Genomic DNA, 22,774 nt, shown 5'->3' with positions numbered 1-22,774 from the left:
AGTGAGTCACAGAAAGAGTTAAAAGTGGCAGTTTGAGCAATCTGCCCCACCAGTTGCAAATACTTCCATCATGTGTAGTAAGAAGGATAACTGCCTTTTGGATTGTGGGGTATCTGAGACACATGTAATTTGACTATTATTTTCCCTAGTTGTGCACTGCATCACTAGTAATTGGTTTTATGATATCAAATGTCATATAACAATTGGTCATTTCTGTTGTCATTTCAACCAGTGCCTGGATGGAACAGGGTTCTGGAGGAGGGCAGAGTTTGGAATACTCTTATCCTGAAAAGCTTAGGCTTTTAATAAATGAGGGTGAAGGCTACTTTCAAATGCCAGCTTCTCTAGGAACACTTGACCAACCATGCTGGGTCAGACCAAAAGCCTTTTAGCTTTCCATCACCTAGATGACAACATTTCATAGCAGAGATCTTAATGAAAAAAGAGGAAAAGCAGAGCAATGCCTCCCCCCTACACCTTATCTGTCTTCAGAGAGCTAAGGCAGAGGTCAAATCTCTGACTTGCATAGCCTCTGATGGATTTTTCTTCAAATAAGTACTTTAGAGCCCTGGTACCCTGTTGTGTACTGGGCACTGAGGCAACACAATTCAAAATAATGTACTTAGGCATTATATGACAAATCAGATCTTTTTATTGTTTTCAAATTTATTGCTTGATAGTTTCATTTAATAACCCATTTCTTGGACTGTGAGAAACAGTGAGTAATTGTTCCCTATTCACATTCTTAGCACCAGTCATGATTTCCTTTACCTTTTATTAGATTCTCCTTGCAACTCTCCTTTTTCAGGCTAAAGAATCAGTGTGCATAAACTTTGTGTGTTCAACTTCTCTTCAAGTGCAACCCTTTTAGTATCTGCTGTTTTATTATGTTAGGACCTAATGCTGACAGCCTGTTACACACATGGTTATTGGGATGTGACAAGAGAATCTGATTTTAATAGCAATGAGAAAGCCTGTAGGATTCACCTTTCCCCCCCTAAGTTTTCAAGAATAAAATACATGAAATACAAAAATGTTCATCTCTAATATATTTTTATGCTGATAGTTTTGGTTGATATCTTTATGATGTTACATTATAAAAGCATGGAAAGGCATCACCAAAGGGGCTCAGTAAGGGATGTACTGAATGAATATGGTTAACTGAGGTGCTCTCCTGTTGCTTTTTCTGTGTATTAAAACTCTAACTCAAAAATATCTTCGGGTAATAGTACCTCAGTGTTACGTGGTGGTGTGGTGAAGGTCATAGAATCATAGAATCAGCAAGGTTGGAAAAGACCTGTAAGACTGTCAAGTCCAACCTTTACCCCAGGACCGCCAAGGCCACCACTAAACCATCCTGCAGAAGTGCTCATGCAGCATGCTACGCAGATGAGATGTGCTCATGCTAAGCACTACCTTTTCATGAGTGAACTGCAAGGTTACCACAGTCTGCTTAGAAAGAAAATCTAAGTGTGTAATCCTGGATAACTGTGATGTTATCTTGTGCTTCCTTCATAAGGAAGTATGGTGGTAATACTGAAGGAATGCATATTTAAGCAGATGAAATAGGGATCATGTCATAACCTCAAAAATGCTTCCATTGACAGGGACTGCCAAGCAGGCAAAGTAGTTTGTAAGAAAAAAAGAAACAGTTCAAAACAAAACCCTGCTCACAAAATTCCTTATTCCACAGCACGCTATCCTGCAGTCTGCACTCACCATTTATTTGTTAGGGGAAAAAATAGCAGTGTTCTTTTAAATGTATTTTGAAAACCACAGGGATTGATCTTGCCCTGACAGCCTGGCATGGCACTGGATGTTACGGGGAAGTGTCCTGAGCCATCTCTGGACATTGCTGTGCTTTGGCAGCTGGAGAGGAAGGGATGAAGGGAAAGGGCAGGCATTTGGCTGGAGCAACAGGGCTGCCACCTTCAGAAGCGGTGCTGAGAGAGGTCAGCTCTCCACTTCCAGCTGGTAAAACCAGCATCATAGAATCCCAGGCTGGTTTGTGTTGGAAGGGACCCCAAAGCTCATCCAGCTCCAACCCCTGCCACAGGCAGGGAACACCTTCCACTAGAACAGGTTGCTATAAGCCCCATCCAGCCTGACCTCGAACACTGCCAGGGATGGGGCAGCCACAGCTTCTCTGGGCACCCTGTGCCAGCGCCTCAGCACCCTCACAGGAAGAACTTCTGCCTAAGAGCTCATCTCAGTCTCCCCTCTGTCAGGTTAAAGCCATTCCCCTTGTCCTGTCCCTACAGGCACTTGGCCAAAGCCCCTCTCCAGGTTTCTTCTGGCCCGTTTAGGCTCTGGAAGACTGTTATAACATGAAGAGCTGTTACATGTTAACATTTATCACATCAAGAGTTGTAGAAGTACTGGTGTCTGCATTAATGATCAAGGGGAAGGCCAACACTCGGCAAACAATATAAACCCATCTGCAACACTGAAGGACTGAGATGTGCATTCAGACGAAGCTGTTTCAGATAATGAAATTCAATACATGCCAAGTGAACTGCTTAAAGTTTTCCTGTGTACTGAGTGCTGCATATTCATTCTTTTTCTTCTTTCAGTTACCTCTGTTGATATGTACTAATATTTGCACTGTATTTATTGTGCTGAAATGAGAAAGTAGCTGGATCACATCCAAGGTTAACGTAGTTGTAGGGAAGCTGTATTGTATCCAAAGGAAAAATTCGGCTAGGAAACCAACACATCTGCTCCAGCAAGTAGAAAAACCATTTAAAGCAAATGGTGTATGGGAATGTTCTCACTGGAGCTGATGATGTGGCTAACAGAAGCAAAAAAGCAATATATGACTCAGTTCTCTGCAGGGAACGTCTGAAGTCTGGAAAAAACATTGCATTTTCCCTTGCTTCATTAATGGGGATGAAAGGGGTTAAAAGTCTTGTGAGTACTGCATTGGAAGGGGAGAGCCTGTTGGGTGGTACCTGGAGCTCTGTTTCAGATTCCTGGTGTGATTCAGCACATCATTTAAGAGATTCAGAAACAATTACTGCTCAAAGATGTCATTTCATCCACGTGTGCCAAATGATTACCTTGCCTTCTGGGTCACTCTTCTCTTGAAAATATGGTTAATGCTACATGTCAGAGGATTGTTATGATCCTGTTAATGACAGTAAGTCAGGCTCAACTTTTGAGGTAGGAGACATCAAGGAAGTGTAGTACTGTTGTTATGGCTGTTACTATTGCCTGTTGTAGATTATGCTGCCAATAGTGCTGGGAATAGGGAGAATTCAGTCTAAATAAATCCAATGAAATGCTGAAAGCCTAATTGTTTACAACCATGTCTTTGAGTTGCATCAGTAAGCAAGATATTGTAGTAGCAACCTACAGGGGACCATCCTGAAAGAAGTCCTGCTGCTAACTATGCAGTAGAAGAAAATGATACCAACTCACTGATGAATCTGTGCAGCCACTATACATTCATCAGAGATATTGCAGTCCAGCAGGGATCTTCGCTCTTTGTTTTGCCTTTGCCCAAACACTGCTTAGAAAAATAGAGCAATATATTAATGAAGGCAAAAGAAAATTGTTTTCTGAAAGGGACACAGAGATTCTGATGTAGTCACATCTTCCAAGGCATGCCCAGCCTTATAGATGAATTCATCTCTCCCTGGGATGAATCCCCTTGGTTGAGAGAACCCTTTTATGTGTACTTTCCAACTCTGCTGGCATAGGCATTGTTAGAATAACAGTAGCTAAGCAGAGTGCCAGGTACATTCACATAACTGGTTGGGACAGCCAATACAGTAAAATATTCATGTTCCCATTTGAAACTGTTCCAGAGGATTTCTAGAGAAGGATATGAAGAGGATTGGACAGAATGTCCTCTTTCATTAGAAACTGTCCTCTTTCACTAGAAAGGAAGAAAAGGTTATCTTGCCTATATTTCTTCTTGAGGAAGATATGTTCATTGTGAAGAATCACTTGTGGTATAACTACATAAAAATGTTAGGTTTGTACATTTAGGATAACGTTAGTCAAATAGAGCCTAATTTCGAGGCCAAAGGATTATAAATATATACAATATATATATAATATAAATATTTGACAGAGGAGTCATTCAGATTCTAAAATGCTTGTTAGGTCCCAGGCACTTATCCATACCTGAGACTGTGCAATTTAGACATTGCAATCTGCCTGGGAGAAAGGGCTTTTATAAGGTAGTGATCTGTGTTTCATAGAATCATCAAAGCAGAGGTTGGAAATGACCTTTGAGATCATCAAGTCCAAATGTTTGAATCATTTTCTTCTCTTCACCTTGAACCACATGTACAACATTGTTGCTTTCATGAGCAAAAAAGGTACTGAAAGAACTGGTGAGCAAAGGGTGATCATAGAACCCTACGGCAAAGAAACCTAATGGGATCTCAATCTAAGCATGCTGTGTTCTGTTACATGATCCTTTTGATGCCAAAAGTTGAATTCCCACAGAGTTAGTCCAAGAGCAATGGATTTCACTTTGTGTAAGATGCAATGGTATTTCTGCTCAAGCCAATAAGAGTTATTGCTTTGGTGGGCTTCACCTTGCAGCCTTTCAACAGTTAAGCAAAGCTGCACTGCTTGGAGGAAATGGGGCTGTCTAAACTGATACCTTCCTTTCTCTTTCCCAGATTACCTGCTCCTTGGACAAAGGGGAGAAAGGCGGCATTTGACACTTTTTCTTTTTCTTTTTCTTTTTTTTTTTCCAGATACAGAAGAGTAAAAACATATAAAAAAAGAGACTGCAAATTTCTTTCATCATTTTAGCTGAGCTTCTTCATTCCTGTTCTCCTCCTTCCGCAAAGACCAGTTTCTGGGGAAGGCGTTAAACAACTTTCAAAGCACTCCTCCTCCCACTGGCTACTTCACAGCTAATGACTCTGGGTTCTAGGGTGGGGGCCTTGGTTTTTGGGTCAGTTTGATTTTTGTTTGTTTGATCCTGTATCTGTGCATTTTCTGTTGTTTTGGGAAGTTTTTTGTTACGAAAAAGAAGTGGTGGTTTCCTGATGCAAATCGTAGAATCATGGAATGGTTTGGATGGGAAAGGACCTTAAGCTCATCCAGTTCCAACCCCCCTGCCATGGGCAGGGACACCTTTCACTAAACCGTGTTGCCCAAGGCTCTGTCCAGCCTGGCCTTGAGCACTGCCAGGGATGGAGCATTCCCAGCTTCCTTGGGCAACTTGTTCCAGTGCCTCACCATGCAATGGTTCTGTTCCTATGGACAGGTCAAACCAATACATGAGAGTCATCTTCGAAAGCTGGTATTGCCCTTTGCTATGGCTCAGCTTGTGAAACCAACTTTAGCGTGATTCAAAAGAATATACATATGTAAAAAAAGAAAACTTGATAATAGAATCATAGAATAGTTAGGGTTGGAAAGGACCGTAAGACCATCTAGCTCCAATCCCCCTGCCATGGGCAGGGACACCTCACACTAAACCATGTCACCCAAGGCTCTGTCCAACCTGGCCTTGAACACCGCCAGGGATGGAGCATTCACAACTTCCCTGGGCAACCCATTCCAGTGCCTCACCACCCTTACAGTAAAGAACTTCTTCCTTATATCCAATCTAAACTTCCCCTGTTTAAGTTTGAACCCCTGTTAAGTTTTACCCCTTGTCCTATCACTACAGTTCTAATGAGGAGTCCCTCTCCTGCATCCTTATAGGCCCCCTTCAGATACTGGAAGGCTGCTATGAGGTCTCCACGCAGCCTTCTCTTCTCCAGGCTGAACAGCCCCAGCTTTCTCAGCCTATCTTCAGACAGGAGGTACTCCAGTCCCCTGATCATCCTCGTGGGTTATACTTCACTTCTACTTTTTTCCCTGAGAGCCTTTCCAATTGCTGTAGGCAGAATTTGCCACCAGTTTTACTCTTGCTGTAGAATACTTTGTTAATGAGAATGGCTATTTGTAGAGTCATTTGACCACTTGTTAGGATTTGATGTCTTTCCTAGACAATGCAATGATAGCAAAATGTTTTTGTTTCTAAACAGGAGGCAGACTCACTGGTTTGCCCTGGTTTTGCTGTTAGTAATAGGAAAGGAATAATTAAATGAAAGCCATATTCCCTTGGGGCAATTTTGTTGACAGACTCTGAGAGCACGTACTAATGTACTGCTTGACGTGCCTGCCTTAACTTGAGATTACAGATAATGAGCTGTTTCCCACATTTGTTCATGGGCCACTCTTTGACCTGAAGATCTAAGAGACGAAGGGCAGCAGGGAATCACGCAGGGAATCACACAGATCAGTTGTTACTTTCGTCTCAGTGTGGTCTTTCTTTCATCACTGACTGAATGGACAGGCCAAAGAAAGGGAAAAGCATTGCTGGAGAAGTATGGACAGACAAAACCAAAATGAAACAGTGTGTCCTAAATGCACTGCTGGAGTCGATGGATAAAACTGTCTCATTCAGTGGAGTTAGACACATGGAAAGTAGCCATCATTTTGGCCCATTTCTAAGAAGAAATGTTAAAAACCTAACTCAGGCCTTGATTCAGGAAGGCATCTCTGTATAAGAAACATCAGACATGTATGTGAGTGCTTTTCTGACTTGGGATCTTGGTAAGGATCCAGTTAATTGTAAGTAACTTTACCTGTCTGTGAAGAAATCAAGACTTGTACGTACACATACAGCTGTTTTTGACTAACTCCTTTTTGTTCAGGATGAGGTCTTGCTGTGTTAGTTGTATATGTGTTATACAAGGAATCAGACTGCTGTCATGGCTCTTTGCTATGTAGAGAACATGCAAAACATTGGCTTAGGAAGGTAAACTTTGATGTTTCCTTTTCATGTTTAAAAGCACAGGACTTTACCACCAGCCTATATTATATATTAGAGCTTGGGTCTCTGTTCCTGCTTAAACCATGCATGTACAGGGACAAGCTTCTCTGCGACACTAGCAAAAATCACAGCAGTGAGCTCAGCCTAAATCCACATTTAAACATGAGTACCTTCTCACTCAGGAGTGTTTGTATCTGGGATTTTGATTATTGAGGCTAGAGATATTTTGAGTTCTCTTTTTGGACACTGGAGTTTGAATTTGTTCAAAGCCAGAGATTTAGATTAGGTTCATGCTGTTTAAAGGTTGCACTTCAATCACATGTTTTCAGAAGGAAGAAGTACAGAAATAACTCCTGCAGTTCTTAGAACTCGCAGTCGGCTTCACTGAACCAGCTCGTTTATGTAAAATAAATACAAGGGCACGTAGTGTTCCCATTCATGAGCTCCTGGTTCAATGGCAGATTTTCTAATGGAAGCAGAGTGCTGGGAGGGCAGTGGCCCCCACAGCCAGCTCCATGTGGTGTGACAAGCAGAGGGCTGTGTCACCACGTAGCACTTCCCCACCTTCCTTTTCCCCCTTCCATCAGCATTCAGCCTGGATAAGAGTGGTAGAATATGACTTCCAGCCCTGACCAGGCTCTTTGAAGGCATGTTGGTGAAATATCAATAACGCAGAACTAAATGCTGCAGCAATGACTCGTCCCTAAAGTCAGGGGGAACATCCCCTCACAAAGTGTTTGGTCAGAGGTGCAGGATGGTTTAGTCAATATTTTTTAAGCTACAGTTACCTGATGTACAGTGACTAAAGATGCCTTAGATTATGCACAGTAGAATAATAATCAATATTATTTAATTATACCTAAATCACTTTCTTCATCTATTTCTGATATATATTTTCTATCTCTCTGGGGGGAGTGGTTTCTTTCAGACAGCGAAGCCAGACTGCTTCGTTCACAGCTGGTCAGTTCTTATTTCTCATGCATTGGCACAAAGGTCTGAAATCAGACTGGAAAATGGTTTTCCTCAATGGTTAGGGTTACTCACCACCAACAGGAGCTAGTAAGGGGAGTAGTGAATTTGCTGTCTTCTGGGGGCTGCAGGTCTGAGCTGCCATTCGAGAAGAGATGCTACAGTCAGAGTTACCAATCTCAGCACAAAGGTATGTAGCAGAATGGTTTGCAATATGCAGGCAGTCAGGGCTAGCTCTAACATTCTCCTGCTCTTTTAAAATCACTTGAATAAGCTACAGTGAATCGTTAGCAATTTCTGGAATTTTCTGTTGTGTCAAAAATTCCCCATGAAATTTATTACTTTGGGAATTTAGAAAGTGAAATCTAGAAACCGAAAACCTCCAAAGAGGCTAGGCCAGATGAAAGCATCTGTCATGGGGTCCCCTCCCAGGATCACAATTCCATCCCCCTACTCTGCCTCCTCACCTCCCTGGAACACTCTGCAGCATTGTGCTAGTGCATTGTGAGCCAAGGAATGGTATGTTTAGTCACCTCCCAGTCAAACTAGAGATCAGCCACTGTGCAATTGTGTACAAAACCAATAAAAATAAAAGATAATGATAACAGAACTGCTTGCTCTTATTTTATTCCACAAAAGGAAACGAACAAAAGAAAAGGTGGAAAAGGATCAGGCATTCATCAGCTGATGGTCTTCGTTTATAGAGAGTGAGAAGGGATTTCTGGTTTTCACCCTTACCTGTCTTCCCCTAGATGTGGAGATCCTTTTCCATCCTCACTAAGACTATATAAGCAATGAATAAGCCCGAAATTCTGCAGATGTAAGGAGCTTACCATTAGCCTCATGCTGCAATTCTACACAGTTATTTGGGAGCACCCTGGAATAGGCACAGAGGGGTCTTCTGCTGCCAGTGCTGCTTCTGAAGGTTGGCACAGGCTGGGAAGCTGTGTGATAAGGATGCACCTCCATCTCTGTACAGGGACTGCTGATGCTCTTGGGAAGCTCTGCCTTTCTGGAAGAGCACCAGGCACCTTCTGCTTCCCAGAAACTGTTGTGTGACTTGAGAGGGAGAATCCAGGCACTTTACACCCTAAAACAGAGAGGGATTCCATTGCCAGTATTCCTGTCAGTGGTCTTCCCTTTAGATGGGATTGGTGTTCAGGGATATAGCAGATCTTTGACTCATGGTGACGTAGTGCTTGGGGTTGGAAGGGACCTTTAAAGGTCACTTCATCCAACCCCCCTGCAATAAGCAGGGACATCTTCAGCTACAGCAGGTTGCTCGGAGTCCCTTCCAGCCTGACCTCGAATGTTTCCAGGGATGGGACATCTCCCACCCCTCTGGGCAACCTGTGCCAGGGTTTCACCACCCTCATTGTATCCTGTTCATTATTCAAGTGGCTCAAAGGTGCCAGTTCTCTGGACTGCACTCAGTCCGTGATCTGAACTATGTGTTTCTGTGACAGCAAGCGAGAAGTGTTCACACATGGGAAATAAGGGATTTGTTTATTGTTTCAAGTGTAAAAGCCTGTGATGCACCCTCTCAAAATGCTTAAATTAAGCAGCTTTCCTTACAGACTACACAAATACTATTATTTCCAAAGTTATATGATCAGATTTGTATGTTTAATTATAAAAAGATGATGGATGTCACTAATCTTTTCCATGTTGGAGAAAAAGGATGCCAGAAGAGAACTTTTCTTTTTGCTGATGATAAAATAGGTGGTAGATTAAAAAAAAAAACAAGAAATGTTACCATTTTAGACTGAAAACCTATTCCAGAGTAGTCAATGTAGGAAATGCAGCTGGTAAACACACTATGCATTAATACAATAAGAAGATTAGCATCAGGATGAATCTGGAATTTGGGAGCCTAGCTCCTGATGCATGAATGAAGGAGGCAGATTCCTTCTTCTCCATGTTCCTTGTTTTCAAGTATAAATTTTGTTGTTGGAGAGAATCTTTCCAAAATATAGTTGGTTGTGCAGGAGAGCAGTGGGATACGGCGGTGGTTTTGCAAACTACCCTTTGAATATGCACATGTTTGCATATGTACTTACAAATCTTACAAGCTCAGTCTGGAAGCAGTATTTCAGACTAGATAGCTGAGAATGCTGAGCTCGCCTAGCTAAGGGCAAATACCGCCCGAATTTGCTGTTAGGCCTTGCAAAATCTACAGCATGTCCCAAATGTGTTTTTTAATTAAAAAGCACAATAATCTATTCAAATTCAAAACGATGGAACCTGACAAAGATAGTAATTCTTTTATTTCAACTAGAATAAACTAGTTTATCTCCAGGAACTCATGAGATGTCTTAAATATCTCATATTGGCTCCTTTTCCTCACATTTCATTTTATAATCATCTTCTAATGATCTATACCATACATTAGCCATTACACTCAACTAATGACAGCATAATCAAGTCCTTTTCTCTTACTGTTTAAATCCAATAGTTAATAACAGCAGAGCAATCTTGTGCTTTCACGTGTTGAACCAGTGCTGATCTCAGAGCTGTGCTGGTGCGGGGTCTGAACATCAGCACTCAAAAGGAGGAAAAGCTGGCTGAGGATGTGAAGGAGCCCCAGGGCACTGACTCCATGCAAATCACTCCTGGGAGTGAGCATCGGTGCTGGCCAGGTAGAAAGGAGGGGGAAAAAACATAGTTTCACATGGCATAAAGGCATCAATCCATCTCCCTTCAAAGCAGGTACAGAGATTTTTCCCACCACAGGTTTGCTCTAGACTCAGTTTAGTGCCCGGTGCTCCCCCTGCTTCCACAGGCAAACAAGTTTTGGGATCCCAGGCAACCTTTCAACATCCGATTACTGTAATCAAAGCAGAACCACTGCCAATGCCATTAGGCAATGCCAGGCACTGGCTGTGCATTCTCACTTGCTGAGCCTGCCTTCTTGTTGCTGCAATGTCCCTTTTGATCCCCGAAGAAGCACAGAGGGATCTGATCTGTACCCTAGCAGGACTGGGACACATGTTGGTCTTCAAGGCCTCAGCTCTCCCTGTTCTGGTGACTTGACCAGCAGGTAAAAGAAAATGGAGCTGTTTCAGGCAAGCTGATTGAGGACCTGAAGCTCAGTTTTAGCAAGTTTATTTACCCTCACACCTAAGTGCACAACAGCACTTGCTCACAGGCCTCCCAGCACACTCTTGGCATCTTGTATACTTTCAATTTCTTCCAAGTGTATGTGTATCAGCTACTGTGCATTCATAACACCCTGGGTTTAGAAGCTATCCAGTGGTAGGAGGAATATATGTAATCCTGTTGTATCTGCTGGTGGTCGTAGGAGTGCATCCATCAAACAAACTTACTTATGGCCATTGGGGTTTTCTGTGATAAAACCTAGCAGTAGAATGACAGAACGAGTATTTTCCTTTTCTTCTTGCTTGGATGCTATTTTTTATACACTTTTATATGCAATTTTTAAAAATATTTGCTATTTTTATTGTAGGGTTCTGGTTGGGTTTTTACCAGACCTTCTGGCTGTCTGCAGGCCCAGATTCTCACAGGGATATTTCCCTTCCCTTTTCTCCTCCCCAGTAGACAAAAGCCATTGTGTTTGCAACATCAGCTTGGAGCGAAATAACACCTTGGGCCTGATCGCTCTTTTGGTTGCACTGAAATTGAAGTTGCATGCAAAGTCCTGCTGGTCCCACCACTGGGGCTGAAGATGAAATAACCTGAACATACACAGCTAATTGCACGCAGGGCGGTCTGTGTGAAGCCAATGCATCAGGGTGGTGCTGTCTTCTTTGCTTTGGTAGGATATGCTTCCACCTTGAGGTGTTGAAATAAGACTACATCCCCCTCTTTGTTCTGATGCTGCTGCTTCTTGTAGGCACTGCAAAGTCATACCCCAGGGCCCTGACTACCTTCAGCATGCTGGTTTATCCGGGGCAGGAGATTCTACTGCTCTTATGGTTAACCCTACAGTGTCAGGTCCTAACTAATGTTAAGAAATTTAAACCATTGGTAGGGAGGATAAGGGGAAATTAACCAAATTCATGAATCTTGGTCTTGTAAAAGATAACCTTTTCTCAGCTGGCATTCTGCAGGGAATTCTATGTATGAAGCTGAACATAAACTTTAGCATGTGTTTATATTAGCAGAACCGATAATGGAGATGCCTTTCTTGAACTGAACTAAAATAAACAACAGAAACCTGTTCTCTCCCATTTCCCAAGGAAGAAAGAGGCAGGTTGTTACACTGTTTTGCACCAGGGGTTAGACAAGAAGTTCAAATGCATGCTGAGAGCATATCTCAGCACTTTTGCTCCTGGGACTGGGTGGGCAGGGTAATGAAAAACAACCTCTTTGGTTTGTGAAGACTCATAAGGAAACAAACAAATGCAAACCTGAAATGAATGATGCCATTTGTAATGCCAAGTATTCTCAACTGTTATGAGAATAATTTTAAGCACTATGTATTTATTGCTAGTTCCTTATTTGAAAGAGGAGGCTCGTGGTCTCTGAATGTATAAACCATTTCTCAACATTCCAGTTTTTCTGTAACCGAGTCCATGTATGTTCATCTTATTATCAAATAAAGCCACCAAGGTCTCCGCTCCATTTGAATTAAAGCTGTAGAAGGGTTCCTTTTATTCTGCTGCTTTCTACATCTGATCCAGGCATGGCACTTGTCATTTGCTTTCCAGTGTCCAGCTCCCTGTAAATTACTAGTAATAATGATCTTTAGTGGGAACATTGCTTGGACAGCAGTCATTGCTCACCCCCTGCCCCTGTGAGGATGATTTAGTAGAATTATGTAATATCTAAACACAGGGAAACTATAGAGCTTATTTAAGGACCCCAAGGTAAATCTCTGCCTGTTTGGGGATTAGACATGCCAACTTCACCTTTCCCCTTTTCTCTGTTGACTAAAATCAGAGCAGAGAAGAGCATCTAACCCAAGAACAGCACACCACACTCGTGCCCACTCAAACACTTGATTGTGTGATGTTTTCTCTTCTGCCACTTGAAGCATGAGCATCAGTCCCTCAGGGCTGGTGTCCTGTGCTCCAATATTTCTTAGAGACCTCTTCTTATAGCTATGTCTCTACATAGCACCTTCTACAAAGTGCCTTACCCCACAGGTAGGATCAGGCAGTGTCTGTGCAGTGGTCACCACACTGCACATGCAATGACCAGAATTTTCCCATCTGCTGTTTTGCTATTTGATCTTTTCCTTAAAAAAGGGAAAAAATCATGATGAAGGGAGGCAGAGGCCAGGCCATTCTCTCTAAGGAGGATGTGCAGTTCAGGGATGTTCAATCCAAGCGTGACAGGTTTTGTTCATTCTGTTTTTCCTAAAATTCCAGTTTTAAATCACTCCTTTCCTCTCTGGGAGGTTCACTGGTATCCCGAAGAACATGCAATGTGCTCAGCACTCTACCTTCTTGCATTCTTATGCCTTACTGGCTTGGTTTGAGTCTGCAAGTACCTCCAGTGCAGTGCAAGTAGAGATGAAAACAACCTGCCACTTTCTAATAGACATTGAGGGTGTTGATGCAGTTGACTGTCATCTTCAAAAACTGACTTCCACAGAAGCAAGAAGGGAGAAAAGATGGTTGAGAAAAGGCATCTAATGATTCGGGTGACTTGCCTCTGCTTGCAAATACAGTATCAGAGTCTTTTCTCTGGCATGAATCACCAGTGACAAATGTCTGGAGCCGTTACCAACTAGTGGCTCCCAAAGTGATGCCAGCTGCTTGCAGAACCACCCCAGACTCAAGGTAAGTGCTGTGTAACTGCCTTCAAAGCCATGCTGGGGAATAAAACTGGTGTTTTCCAGTTCTGTGGGACATGGAGGTAGCTGGAGGGAAAGCTGTCTGGGATCTGACACCAGTTCAGAGGTCCAAAACTTCTGTGGAACTTCCAGAATCAATAACTCGGGTATCTCCACCCAAACCCTGGTAAGTGTAAGAGATACCTGAGTACAAAGAAGAAAGATATGTTTGGTATTGACTCCTTTAGATGGAAAAGTCCCCAGAAAAGAGGCTATGTTGCCAGTTAGCCTCACCTAAAATCATGGATAAGAAATGGCAGAAGGAAAACAAACACCTTGCAGCGGTGGCCGTGCTACAAAAAGCATTTGAATGGCTGGTGGAACTCGGGTTCATCCATCTCTGCTGAAACTGCTCTTTCTTTTTAAAGGTCCAGCACGATGTTCAGCTGATTTCCCAGGCTTTGGCTCCTCAACAAACCACCTTACATTGCCAGGTCAGTCAGTACCACCTCACTTTTATTTGCTTATATGCACAGCTTTAGAATAGGCACTCACAGTGCCTACTGTCTGGGAGATGGACATGAAGAGATGGCTTCTCCAGGTATGGCATGACTTCTACACACATTAAACAAGTTAAACCCGTTCACTGGTTAAACCCATTCACTGGGGTTGAACAAATTAACTGTTGTTTTTAATGGTCTTTACTGCATGATAGGGTTGGGTTTTTTTGCCCAGAAAAGCTGTGGCTGCCCATCCCTGGCAGTGTTCAAGGCCAGGCTGGATGGGGCTTGGAACAACCTGTACTAGTGGAAGGTGTCCCTGCCCATGGCAGGGGGTTGGAACTGGGTGAGCTTTAAGGTCCTTTCCAACACAAACAACTCTGGGGTTCTGTGATAAATACCTTATGTTTTGTGGCTTGCAGTGCAGGCTTCACAGACTATTTAAATTCAATTGGCAAGTTCATTTGGGCCTTTATCGTGTGGACATAGATGCTGAAGGGAAAAAGTAAGGCTGTTTTATGGGCTGAATCATAGCTCTTTTTGTGCCCTTCCCTGCACAAAAGTCCTGCTGTCTCTATTTCACCATCATAACCATTTTCTCAGTCCCTTCGTCTTTGTCCCACACAACAGTCAGAAGAAAGGGAGGTTATATGAAGCAGTTACACAAAATAGTGACTTAGTGTGAACAAGATATTATCTTGCGTGTGCATATGCAGGCCGTTCATATACGTATAATTAACAATAGCTGAAAGAAAGAGCAAGTCTGCAGGAAGATAACAAGAAATCACCAAGAAAAAAACCCCAAACTTCAAACAAAGTCCTTAAAAAGTTTTACTACAGATATTACTGTCAGTGGTTGCTGTGCCAGCAGATGCGGTATGGTGTGGCTCCGTATATAGATGTGCAGTAGCATGTTTCTGTTCTCCAAGCTGTTCATGGCGTGATGCTCCTTCGCAGCCACCACCTCAGCAGATTGTTTCCCCAGGCACAGCTGCAGCCACTGCTGGGGTGTAAGGAAGGGAAAGAACAAGCAGGGATGTGGGACCTATTCTCTGCTTTCATTGCCTGATGGTAGCCATGATCTTTAAAAAGGAATTATTTCCTTAAATGAAAAAAGGGAAATTAAAGCCTTAGCAGCACCAAGGTTAGGAACTTGTAATACATAACTCCATGCATGAAGCACCTGAGAATCATAACCTATTGAAGCCCGCAGAAACCCTGTGAGGTAAGTATGCTCATTTTTATTCCCATTTTACATGTGGAGAAGCTGGGGTGAAAGTTACAGTCCAGGTCACATGAGAAGTGAGTGAGAAATCTGGGAACTGATCTCTAGAGCCCTGAGAGAGTCTTCTCCCCATCACTTTGAGTCATTAAAGCCTGAAGAAATTAAATGTCATGGACGCATTTTATCAGCTCCTGTATGAGGATGATAAACAGCACTGCCAGTGTTCTGGATAAACCCCCTTAAACCTATTAGCCAAGTCAACTCTGCTGGCAACAACTCCAGTAAAATTCCAATTAACAGTAAATATTCCTCAATGCTGAACAATGGAAAACCCAATAACAGTTTGGCTGAGTCCATGCTGAGTCCATAAAATGGAATTAATCTGAAAAGTGGATGTGCCTCAAAGAACAGCATCTCACCTGGATATTTTTCAAGCTTTTAAAGAATGTCAATCTAGCCTAGTTGAGAACAGAGAAGATTATGACTGTGCAGAAATCTGGATGTGGACCTCTGAAGTTTATGAAATCCGTAGGTTTTTTGTTTCCCAAGACATTTTAGAGTATGATTAATCACTTAAAGAGTTTACCAAGATGAGAGTGTGACTGTTCTAGCGTTTGATGTTAGCTAGCTCACACAGGGGAATCGTTTTTGCTGCTTAGGATTCATGCTCAGAGCAATGACTTTAAAGTGTTTGTCATGCTAATTATTGACTTATTAGTTGATTATTTTGCAAATAATAACCAAGCAGAAGACAAATACATTTTGATCATGTTGGATTTTTTATTCTACCTATGTGAAGATGTAAGAAAGCAAGGCACAGATTCAAATAAACAGAGTCAAGAAGCTGAGACTAGTTAAATTCATTTGTATCCCACTTGTGACTCTCACAATGACCTCTAGTTTACTGGAAAATCATATGAAACCCTTCAGATCCACCTCATCCTGTAGTCTAGGAAATGTGATCTTAATCTGCATTTATTGCCTTAAAGTGACCTTGTTCAATGGTATTTTGAAAACAGTGCGATGTTTAGCTATATGCATATAGCTAGGTAAGTGTAATGTTTCTTCTTCATTTATACTTTTGGCACTTTCATCTGTCTAAACTGTTGTGTCCCAACCTTGAGCACGTTCCTTAGCATTCACCTGCATGGGTGTAATCTTCTGGGGTGTTGGAATAAGGGCATGATTTCAAGATCAAGTATTCCAAAGGGTTTAATTGCCCAAATTTCAGTTTTGGAGATGTCTGTGTTTCATTCAAGAGTTTTACATCTATATTTATGATTTACGTCCCTGCCTGTGACAGGGGTTTGGAACTGATGGTCTTTAAGATCCCTTCCAACCCAAACCCTTCTGTGATTCTGGGATCTTTTTTCCCCCTGAACCTTTCCTAACCCTCTTTAACTATCCATTAACCCAAAAGAGTCCTGGCTTTCAGGCTGAGGAACCCTCCTTTGCACAGGTAGGCTTGTGCTGAGTGGGATGGATGCAGCTTCCAAGGAATTGATTTCTTGCCCAGCAGCGAGTGAATGCTAGGCATGGTAACTATCCTTGTTCTTCCTTTGTTACCACCAGCCATCAAACCTCAGCTGTGGCACCTCAGGAGGCCCACTCATAGCTCAGGAGACTATTTCCCAGCCTCCCACAAGAAACTGGAGGAACACCCGGTGAGATATAAGCTGCTTGACCAGAGGGGAAGGATGAAGAAGATCCAACATATTTCCCAGAGCTGGAACAGGAAATAGCAGAAGAGATAAAGAGGAAGGACACTTCTCACAGCCGGACAGAAGACAGTGTGTAACCATTGCACAGGCCATGCTATGTTGTACAGCAGCTGCAAGTCTAGATAAAGCAAGTGTATGATTTAGCTAAGCAATATAATGGACATTTTGCTAGAAATGTTCTCAGTAGCCTCCTTATTATTGCAGCAGACACCCACCTAGTACTAAGTTATTGGGCTGTTACCTTAAAAGAAGTGATTTTATATCGGTATCTCAAATTGAGGAAGCCAATGCTTTCCTAGATTGTTGGGGTCCTTACAGCGTTCACAATGTGACCTTCTGCCTACCACAGGTAAGACAGCAACTCCTGTTTCCAACAACATGGGAGTACAGAACTCAGTACTGGCTGTACTGAGAAGAAATATCCTGAATGTCACAGTGTGATGGGTGTTAGGGAGGTTGAAGGTAGGAGGCTGAAGTACAAATAATCCTCTAGCTTCACTGATTGGAAAAAGAAGACAGCGCAGCTTTTAAACTGTTCTTTGCCCAAACCATGGTGAATGTTAAATATCACTGATTGTCTTTTGTGGCATTCATTCAGTTGAGTTTGATCTCACGTGTTCTTTTGGTGCACAGTGTCCCATGGGCCTGAGTTTCACAGCTGCACATGCTCCCTCTGAAAAGGTTCCTCTTGCCCCAAGTTTTACACTATGAGAAGCAGTGGAAATAACTCTGCTCTCTTTCCCTATATCTTCTTTTCTCTGTCTTTTAATCTCTTACAGAAAGAGGAGGGTGAGCACTGCACACAGTACTCAAGATGCAGGTGTGAAACAATGTAATGACATTTTCTTTTCTATTTTCCATGCCATTCCGAATAGTTTTTAAAGTTGTTTTTCCCTTTTTGCACTTCCTTGGGCACTAAGTAGTAGTTTCTGCAGCATTATCTATAATGAATCATAATTAATTTATAGTCCAAATGCACATATGGAGCTGGGGAGTTGGGGTTGCCTCTCCATATACGTGTTGTTCTGCACTTACCAACATTGATTTGGTGGTTTTGACAATTACACTGGAGGGTGCTGCTGCTGCTGCTTCTTTTTTTAACCTTACATTCTTAATTTCTGTTGCCGGTATGTTTTCTTCTTCCATCAATACCTTTTCCAAATCACATCTTTGGGATAATCATGTTAAATGGCAGAGAGGACACTCCTCCTTTACTGTGAATGCTGACCAGTTCATCTCACTCTGTCTTCTTTTGTCTTTCCCCCATTGTTAACCAGTTATTTACCCATCGTCCTTCAATCCATGACAACCTTTGGAGCAGGACCTTGTCAAAATGGAAAACTGCAAGCCATTTTGGGCTGCTCCAAGGAAGTCTCAAAGATTTGTGAGGCAAAATTTCTCCTGTAAGAATTAGGCTGACCCCTCTTTAAGTATCCCTGCTGATTCTGTTGTAGATGGTTCACTCACTGTGAATCACAGTCTGTTACACACACTACAGGTTTGTAACTATATCCAACATCAGAAGTGCACCAGCTGGGGTATGTAGCACTGTTGTGTGACAGTCACATTAAAATTGTGGCCACAAAGGGACAGGGTGTTTTCCCAGTATTGAGGATGTCCCTTGTACCCCTAGAGAGGATCACTACAATTCCATGCACACTCACCCTTGAGGCCTGATGCCTTTCCGCAGTGTTTTGCTGCCTGAGGGCTCCAGTGGCACCTTATTTAATTCCCTTTTTTGTTATTGTGTTTTCCCTGTGCTTCATGTCTGTGATTTTGACCGTAACCACCATCAGAACCTGTGACTTCAGCAGCCGGGCTGGGTCACTGCCTAAGCCAAATGCAAAGAGGGATGCACTTTAAAGCTGCCTGCTTATAAATGTGATTTATCTCTAGGAATTCCCCTAGAACTGTGCTTTGCTTGTAGAATTCCCTGAAATGTTTTACAGAAATAGGCTGTGTAGAAATGTAAAATTATACTGTCTTTCCAAACATGTTTTCTGGCTGTGTCATTCCTTCCCCTTAGGACACCTTTGGTTAACACTTTACCTAACAGAGTTCCATCTAACTGTTCTCTGGACAAGTGGACAGCACCGGGGCATTAAAAGGGGATCCTCTTCTTATTTGCCTTTCATTATGACCAACAGTTTATTGGGATTATTGGTTTTGTGTCACTGGCATCTCATAAAGGCTGTGTATTTTTGTCTTTGCACTCCTGGTCCACAGTCCCTCCCTTGCCATGAGAAGCAGAGGTAACTTGCTGTTTTGAAGGTACTGCTGTATAGTCAAGGCACAGGGGAATGAAACAACCTACCTGAGGTGTCATGGGGAGTGCATGTGACTCCCAAAAATGTAATGTAGTTGTGATCTCAGGATGTCTCTTCCCTCTTCCAAAGCCTGAGGCTTTAGGCCTAAGCAAAATACTGTAAAGCAGGGAGGAAGAGGATGTTTGTGCAGGCTGTTCCTTGTAAATATCAGGTAGAGCAATTGCTGAGCAGAACTGGTTGTTCTGGTAGCACCCCTCCGGATGCACAGAGCTGTGTGGTGGAGTGGATGGGCTCATCCTTTCAGTCCAACCCTGACATCTAGTGTACACAGCAGGGAAATTTTCTAAGAGTGAAGTTCAGCAATGAAATCTGTGTTACTTGGGGGAGGTCTGGCTTTGCCACGCACTCGGCCTTTTTCTGCAGTGATAATTTCTGAGACAACTACTTGTTGCCAGCACAGAAAGAAGTATGAGTAATCTGTCCTTCTTGGAAAGTCTTATGAGCAGCTCAGACTTATGATGCCATTTCAACTTGTTATGAATTACTTGCTGCAACTATCAACACTTGCAAATTTAGCCTTTTATTCTGTTTAGGCTGTTTGTGAACTGTGTCTTTGTTCTAATCACTGGATCACATTGCTATGGCAAGAAAGTTTGGTGCTTTCTTATTTGTGAGGGAGCTGTTTGTTTATTATTTTAGAAAAGGATTAAGGCTGAATTAAAAATCTAAATGTCAAAATCCACAGTGAGTGAGGCATGGAGAGAATCTTGAGTATTCATTCCTTATATTCCATGTATTTTTATGTGTACACAAACAGGGTCTGGAAAGGAAAATTGGCTCCAACATCCTCAAGGGCAATTGCAGCAGCCAGAGCAGAGATGGAGGGGAAAGGGAAAGAGGAAGAGGGAGGAGGATTTGTGGCTCAGCAGCTTAGATGGACCTTTCCAGTTCTTTAGGTTATGAGGTAGCCTCTTGTCCTGTCAGTGGGTACCACTGGGAAGAGCCTCACTCCCTCTTCTGTACTCCCTCCCATCAGACATTTACATACATTGATAAGATCCCTGTAAGATTTCTCTCCTGCAGGCTAAACAGAATACAGAAAAACAAACCTGGAACAGGTATAACTTCGTCCTAGATGCTAAGACCACCTGGGGGACTAAAACCTACTTTGAAGGTTGGAAAAGACTCGACAGCTTGGAAAAATCCAAAGCTCATGGCTAAATGTCTCACAGTTATAAATACACAGCTTGCTTTTTACAGGATCATTGCACCTGTAAGAGTAAGCACGAATGGTCCATCAAAAATGCTTCTTTTGTTTCTGGAATATGCTTTCTAATTTTGCTACTGCTTTTCCATCAAAGTCTGTGTCTTTTCAGGATTCTTCAGGATGTTGGGTATAAGGATGGATTAAGCTTCCCTTCACAGCTCCTGAGTCTAACAGACTGATGTGGGTCTCTCCCACAGGACCAAGAGCCAGTGTCATGGAGCAGAAACTGGCTTTTAATGTTCACTATTTCTATCTGTAGAACTACATTTCCATAATAGTGGTATTTCTGTTTGCACAACCTCACTCTAAGAGGCCCGTGGCTTTTGGGGGGATGTAAGTAACAGAATGATATGTTTATGAACTTATCTAAATGAAAGTGAGAAGCCGGAATTTCTCATTTGCTTCAGTGACACGCAGTCCTGATTTTGGCTTGTAGATGTAAATGCTGGGCAGTCTGTCTGCATACAAATATAGTGTAAGGTCATGCATAGAAAATGTTATCTCCAAAGGCAGGAATGACATAGGACATGCAGGAAAACAATTGGTTATAATAACCAGCCACATCTATTTAATTTAAGTGGTTGAAGCATTCTACAATTATAGATTTATTAACTGGTAAGACAAAATTTCAACCAGACAAAATTTCAGTGTGTTGCTAACCTCAAAGCGTGCAAATGCTGCTTTAGCTGTAAATAGTGTGAGTTAGTGATAGCATCATGAATGTTGCTTTGGATTTGTCTCTGCTGAGGTTTAGCTGGGCAAACCACTTAACCTCTGCACCTCATGTTTAGCACTACAGAAATACATCCTCTTCTGTTGGGTGATGGGCTTTCTGCAATCCTTTGTTGACAGTGCAAGGCCATTAAATCCCTTTGCTCCAAGTCTGTTGTAAATGGAGACCTGTCCCTTAGTTTCTAGGTAGAGGTTAATAGAGAATTTCCTGCAAAAATATTATCCATTCACAGCCTCCTGACTGCAGTCAGTCTTTTACGCACTGACTGGAGCACTTCATTCCCTCTGAGGACTTGGAATGGTTGTCCTGGCCAGTGCAGACTTCTGCACTTAGTGCAGAAGTGCAGACTTAGCACTTCCAGCTAAATAAATATCTGAATGCAATCCAGCTACTAAGGCCTTCAAGCAGCCCATGCCTATGTGCAGGCATTGTACACAACCTCAGTCTGGAGTATTCCAGTCCTAAGAGTGCCATAGAAAGGCTTATCCTGTTTCTGTGCTTTCTGTTTCCTTCTGGTTTTGCTGTAATGGCCATGGGGGACCCTTGTGGACACTGGGTACAAAAGCATTTCTGCCCCAGAGCACACCAACTCCAGCCATTTGCCTAGGAGAGCAATCTGTGCAGTTTTAGCACTGTCTGGTCTTAAAGGGAGAGTTCAGAGCCTGAAAGGCAATAAATAAACCCAATAAACAATGTTCAGGCCATTGTAGAGTCTACACACGCTTCTGCAACACCTAGAGGCTTTGTTCTGGGGAAAGTGGCAATGCTAATCTGATTGGAAAAAGATCATATTTGATTGCCAAATAAAGTAACATTTAACACTTTCACGGAGTGCGGTGAGGCAGGTGAAAGCTCTAAGAAATGATTCTTCACACTACTTCCCAGGAACATTGCAAAAAAAACCCCTATTTACTTAATTGATCAAGTGAAAAATTACTTTTTAGTCGCTCATGTTGCTCCTGGGTGAAAAAACAGTAAATGCGGAATTACCAGGCTATGAATATGCGATTTTAAATGAACTGCAGCAAATGATGTATGTTGCAGCCTTTTTTATGGCTGGGCTTCAAGTTGATCTGTGGAGGGATGGTAAATTAGGCTGCTGTGCCGTCAGAGATGTCACTGAGACCATAACTCCTCTTTGGTGAAGAACGTGTAGTGCTAGGCTTAAAGGGGGCTCTTTTTATTTCATATTAAGCTGCGTCAGCATTCCCCAGGCTTGGAAACAAATCTTCTTCAGAGCAGTGAAGTCAGTCACATCCTATTTGTGCTCCTGCTTTGTGTTGGTAAGGGTCTTCATATCTAAACGTGTACATTTTTCAGGTAATCCACTGCCCATTTGAATCTTTTCTGGACTCTACGCTCTCTTGCTGTACTGTGCATTGAAAATGTTCACCGACTTCACTGGTAAAGCTTGACTTGAATCATGCATATCTCTTGTTACGCACTTGCTGTGACATCCTTTACTGTGGACCTGACATGAATGTTGTTACATGAACTATTGATTATTTTTAAAATATTAGCTCATCTCGCTGATCGATTAACAGGATAAAAACCAAATA

At 42.4% G+C, this 22,774-nt stretch overlaps 1 protein-coding gene across 7 annotated transcripts in view; it reads left to right on the top strand.

Annotated features, from left to right (window-relative positions):
- Window positions 1–17,477, top strand: part of PDE1C (phosphodiesterase 1C) — a 276,791-nt gene extending 259,314 nt beyond the window's left edge. For 4 of the 7 annotated variants that reach the window (XM_061464735.1, XM_061464734.1, XM_061464731.1 and 1 more), the window contains 2 exons: window positions 13,931–13,996; window positions 16,800–17,476. In XM_061464735.1, coding sequence (XP_061320719.1) covers window positions 13,931–13,996; window positions 16,800–16,969 — 236 coding nt within the window. In that variant the 3' untranslated portion in view covers window positions 16,970–17,476. Of the gene's footprint in view, window positions 1–4,715; window positions 5,364–13,930; window positions 13,997–16,799 lie in introns of those variants that run through there. The other 3 variants (XM_061464730.1, XM_061464732.1, XM_061464736.1) reach the window with 2 other exon arrangements.
- The last annotated feature ends 5,297 nt before the right edge of the window (window positions 17,478–22,774 follow it).

The sequence above is a fragment of the Pezoporus flaviventris genome, unplaced genomic scaffold, assembly GCF_033815535.1.
Source record: "Pezoporus flaviventris isolate CSIRO_AGI_PZ_B2104156 unplaced genomic scaffold, CSIRO_AGI_Pfla_v1 ptg000037l, whole genome shotgun sequence".
NCBI lineage: Eukaryota > Metazoa > Chordata > Aves > Psittaciformes > Psittacidae > Pezoporus > Pezoporus flaviventris.
The sequence above is the reverse complement of the archived record's forward strand: the minus strand, read 5'-3'. Positions and strand labels throughout refer to the sequence as shown.